Here is a 5,628-nt window from a genome sequence, read left to right as displayed (position 1 = left end):
AAAAAAAAACAAAGAAAAACAATGAAAGACAGGAAGAATAACCCCCTTCAGACACCCCAGTTGGTTTTTAGCACTTCTACCTGCAAGTTTATCTGTATTAAGGGCATGCCAAGATGGCCAATTCTATTTTTTTTTGAGACAGAGCAACCTCCAACTCCTGGGCTTAAGCGATTCTCTTGCCTCAGCTTCCCAAGTAGCTGGGACTATAGGTGCCCAGCTATTTTTTGGTTGTAGTTGTCATTGTTTGGAAGGCCCAGGCTGGATTCGAACTTGCCAGCTCTGGTGTATGTGACTGTGTCTTAGCTGCTTGAGCTACAGGCACCACCCAAGATGGCCAATTCTTTCTTTTTCTTTTTTTTTCAGTTTTTGGCCAGGGCTGGGTTTGAACCCACCACCTCCAGCATATGGGGCCAGCACCCTACTTCTCTGAGCCACAGGCGCTGCCCAAAATGGCCAATTCTTATACACAAGTTTTTACTTGTGTAAATTATATTAAGGAAAATTCAGAGCTCAAATGGTCAACCTTCCACTATACTGTTAAAATGTTGAGTCTTAAGCTCTCTGCCTGAGATAAATTCATAGTTTATAATATGGCTTGAGATAATAAATTTATTGTTCATGGCATAAAAACCTGGATATAACTTTACTAAGTCACACAGATAGTAAGAAGGGCATAGATATGCAGCAAAACAAGCCAAGAATAGAAAATTAAACACTGTATGTTCTCACTCATATGTGGAAGCTAAAAAGAAATTGATTTTATAGAAGTAAAAAGTAAAACAAAGCATATTGGAGGCTGAGAAGGGTAGGGGTAAGGAGAGCTTTGTTAAAGATACAAAATTATAGCCAGATAGAAGAAATAAATTCCACTGTTCTATACCACTATAAGATGACTATGTTAACAATATTACATTAAATAGTTTCAAATAGCTAGAAGGAGGATATTGAATGTTTCTAACACAAAGAAATGGTAAGTGTTTGAGATGACAGATATACTACCTGACTTCATCACTGTACATTAATTATAATATGTATTGAAACATCACTATATACCCTATGAATATGTACAATTACTGTCAATTTGAAAAATCTTAAGGTTTATAATTCTAAAATCTTTTATTATAACTTAATGATTAAAAATAATTTTTTTTTTTTGAGACAGAGTCTTACTTTGTCACCCCCAGTGGAGTGCCATGGCGTCATAGCTCATAACAACCTCAAACTCCAGGGTCTTAGTGATCTTCTCACCTCAGCCTCCCAAGTAGCTGGGACTACATGCACCCACCACCACTCCTAGCTAGGTTTTTTTTTGTTTTTTGTTTTTTTTTAAGAGATGGGGTTGACTTGGCGCCTGTGGCTTAAGTGGCTAAGGCACCAGCCACATATACCTAAGGTGAAAGGTTCGAATCCAGCCTGGGCCCACCAAACAACAATGATGGCTGCAACCAAAAAATAGCTGGGCATTGTGCGGGTGCCTGTGTTCCCAGCTACTTGGGAGGCTGAGGCAGGAGACTCACTTGAGCCCAGGAGTTGGAGATTGCTGTGAGCTGTGATGCCACAGCACTCTACCCAGGGGGATAGCTTGAGGCTCTGTCTCAAAAAAAAAAAAAAAAAGAGAGGGGATTTTGCTCTAGCTCAGCCTGGTCTCAAACTCATGAGTTAAGGCAACCCGCCTGTCTCAGCCTCCCAGAATACTAGGATTACAGGCGTGAGCCATCACGCCTGGCTATGATTTAAAAATTTATGGGCTGCACCTGGTGGCTCATGCCTGTAATCCTAGCACTCTGTGAGGCAGAGGTGGGTGGATTGCTTAAGCTCAGGAGTTCAAGACCAGCCTGAGCAAAAGCAAGACCCCCATTTCTACTAAAAAAAAAAAAAAAAAAGAAAAGAAAAACTGAGGCAAGAGGATCGCTTGAGCCCAAGTTGGAGGTTGCTGTGAGCTGTGATGCCATAGCACTCTACCCAGAGCAACAGCTTGAGACTGTCTCAAAAAATAAATAAATAAAATAATAATAATGGATTATAATTATCTGTAGAACTCTCTGAGGGAAAATGTCCTTACCATTCAGCTTGTTTCCTTTGCTCTGCTAACTCATGGAGCCGCCGAAGTGCTTTTTCCTGTTTTTTTTCATCCTTGCGGGATCTTGAAGAAACATTTCGAGCAAACTCTCTCTGCTTGAGATCTTTTAATCTCTGGGTTAACAGAAAGAAAGGAATAGAGGGTTGATAATTTAGAGTAACTTGGGGATCTGAAAGCAAAACCTTTAGCGTATTTACCCTCATGGTTATAGTACTAGTGTAGAATGTATTATTATATTCTCTTATGGTAATTGAAACCACAATGGCTGATTACTCTATGTATACACTTGGAGCATGTGCATTTCTAATTAGGACAGCATATCATTTGCTTTATTAGGCAAAATAAAATGATTTCAAAAGCAACAAGCAAATTTTAGAACACTGGGAGGAAAGAAAAGGGACTATTTAATCACCGCTCTTCCAGGATGCAAAAGTAGACAAACAGAACATGAGATAAATTGTCATAACACAAGCCAAAGAAAACAGAAGGGGGTTAGGATAGTACAGAAAATTACCCAGGTATAAAATCTTAGAAAGCAATGTACAGCTTACATGGGGGTTGGGGGGTAGTATTTGAATCAAAGCTAACAAATAGAAAGGATACTTTTATTTCACCATAAAAAGGTGTTGTTATTTCTTTTCAGCACGAACAGAGGTTTTCTGTAACTACTAAACAAAGCCAAGAGAGGTAGGTCTTCTAATGCTAGCATGTTAAGAGCTCGCCAGTCTGACCGCTTTCATCTGGTCAGCCTGTTGAAAGTAGTAGTATGTGTATCTTCATTCCTTCATGCCCCTAAGAGGAACATCCACAGGATGAGGAGGGAGAACAGAGAAAAGTCAAAGATTTTATCACTTGAAATCCAAATAACAGAATGGGTATTTTATTCTCAGAAGCTACTGTATAATTTTCCTTAAAACAAAAGAAACAACCAAAAAAGAACAGTGCCATGACACACTGGTGACAGAATCCAGACACATCTATCTGCAATGAAGACAGAACTAAAATTATTCTCAACACATTAGGTAATATAAAAAACAAACAAAACAGAACACATACGTTAGCCTATACTTTTACAACAGCACTGGGAAAAGGAATTTGACCCAATATAAAGTGGACATTGCTTTGTGGAAAGGCATGATGTTCAACAGACAGAGGAGTTTTCTTACCTAATACTTATTAAACTTCTTTTGATTCTTTTTAAATTGGGGGGGGAGGGTAGAAAGACACACACAAAAAAGGATATACAGCTAAAGACACTAGTAGAAAAACTCACTCTTGTGATCTGGGCTCCCAAATTAGAAGGATTTGCTTTCAATACATCAGCTGAAAATGTCACATCACAAAAGAAAAAAAAGTAAAAAATAAAACAAGAGTAGAAGAGAAAAAAAAAATAAAGCAAGCATTACTACACAAGCTCTCTTAGTGAATCTGCAAACTATTATACCGAACAATCAGGGACAAAGCCATCAACTCTAAAAGGGTTAGGGAGAAGGGAAGCATCTGCACAACATATATATGTGCACGCACACACAGACTGACACAGTAATCCCATCTAGATAAATGACACTATTTGTATTTCTTCCAGGAAAACAATGGTTACATAACTCTGGAAAAGACCACTGTGGTCTAAAGGCAGTTAGTCTTGTTTTCATTTACCTTTATTTTAAAGAAGTTCATGTAACCAATAGATGGCAAAACCTTTACTGAGGCTGGCTGCCCACAATTTAGGTCTTTATAAAACCACTTCAAGATGAAGGATCAACTATTTTAAGTAAATATGAATCTCAATTTCCCATTTGTGAGGGGAATGGGGCAGACAGAAAGAGCCCATCAGGCCTAAAATATGAATATTTTAGACCACAACCTAGCATTTTCTTCCCAAACACTTAACAGGCTTCTTAGCCAAGATTTAAATAGAACATGTTTTTCTTATACCTGCCATCTTCTCTCTAGCCACCTAATAAGCCTGGAAAATCACCACATGCCTAGTTTTTCCTTCCCTCCGACAAATACTTCATAATTTTTAGAAGGCATTTTTCAAACTATAGGACATTGTCCAAAAGAGCAATTATTTCATCAAAGTCCAGAGTATCCAGGCTGAGTCAGGCACATCTGTGAAGCTGAAGGAACAAGACCATGTCCACATCACCCTGAAGACATCCTACCTCAACTTTCTACAGTTGGAGGTAGAGATGGAAGAAAATGGGATGATGCCAGTAAAGCAAATCCAAATTGCAGGCTCCCTCCGGCAAATCTATCCTCATACTCTGTAAGATTTAGCAAACTCCCAGATCACCTTTAGGAACTTTATAGTAAAGTCTGGGATCTCAAAAGTAGAATTGGGAACCTTGGAATTATAATCTCAACCTTGTAGACAAGGCTCAGCAAACCCTCCCAAACCCAGTATATATATTTGATGTTTCTCTCAGATGAGGATATTCTGATAATAAAAATAGTTTTTGTTTTTGAAGAGATGGGATCTCCCTATGTTGCCTGGGCTGGAGTGGAGTGTCTATTCATAGGCATGATCCCACTACTGATCAGCATGCAAGCTTTGACCTGCTTTGTTTCTAACCTAGGCTACTTAACTACCACTTGAGGCAACTTGGTAGACTCCTCTCCCAGAGGTCATCATATTAATACCTAACTTAGTGTGGAACACCTGATCAGCATATAGCACATCACAGTCCAGAACTCCTAAACTCAAGTGATCCCAAGTGATCACTTAAGTGATCAAGCTTGGCTAAGACACAGGTTTTAAGGTTCACATTTTCCTTTACTTAGAATGAATTCCTAACTCCTGCCTATTCAAAATCAAACTAAATTCCTCTCACAAAGTCTCTACTGTTCCTTCATAAGATGGGACTGTTCTTCCTGAACTGTTCTTTGTAGAACCTTAACATAGCACTCATCTAGCAGCTATCATTATTTTGCTCTCATACCAGTTATTACTGTCTTTCAGAAAGGCAGTATGTATACAACTTCAGAGTTAGAAAGACCTAGCTGGATTCGAATCTATTAACTCAGTAGATAAGTTATTTCTTTTTTTTTTTTTTTAGAGACAGTTTCACTTTATCGCCCTCGGTAGAGTGCTGTGGTATCATAGCTCACAGCAACCTCCAACTCCTGGGCTTTGGCAATTCTCTTGCCTCAGCCTCCTGAGTAGCTGGGACTACAGATGCCTGCCAGAATGCCCAGCTATTTTTTTGTTGCAATTTGGCCACAGCTGGGTTAGAACCTGCCACCCTTGATACATGGAGCCCTACCCACTGAGCCATAAGCACCTCTCACTAGCCAAGTTATTTCAGTTCTCTGATTTCCAGTTACTGTATTAGAAAAACAGAGCTGGCTCGGCGCCTGTGGCTCAAGTGGCTAAGGCGCCAGCCACATACATACACCTAAGGTGGTGGGTTTGAATCCAGCCCGGGCCTGCCAAACAACAATGATGGCTGCAACCAAAAAACAGCCAGGTGTTGTGGCGGGCGCCTGTGGTCCCAACTACTTGGGAGGCTGAGGCAGGAGACTCGCTTGAGCCCAGGAGTTGGAGG

General features: G+C 39.9%; 1 protein-coding gene across 4 annotated transcripts in view; it reads right to left on the bottom strand.

Moving 5' to 3' along the window:
• GPATCH8 (G-patch domain containing 8) overlaps positions 1 to 5,628 on the bottom strand; it is a 76,037-nt gene that overhangs the window by 13,296 nt on the left and 57,113 nt on the right. For all 4 annotated transcript variants that reach the window (XM_023511312.1, XM_012803095.2, XM_023511313.1 and 1 more), the window contains one exon: positions 2,063 to 2,193. In XM_023511312.1, the coding sequence (XP_023367080.1) occupies positions 2,063 to 2,193 (131 nt within the window). The remainder of the gene's footprint in view (positions 1 to 2,062; positions 2,194 to 5,628) is intronic.

The sequence above is a fragment of the Otolemur garnettii genome, unplaced genomic scaffold (assembly GCF_000181295.1).
Source record: "Otolemur garnettii isolate 467f Iridium unplaced genomic scaffold, OtoGar3 scaffold00018, whole genome shotgun sequence".
In the NCBI taxonomy this organism is placed as follows: Eukaryota; Metazoa; Chordata; class Mammalia; order Primates; family Galagidae; genus Otolemur; species Otolemur garnettii.
Note: the sequence above shows the minus strand (reverse complement) of the source record. Positions and strands in the feature narration are given on the sequence as shown.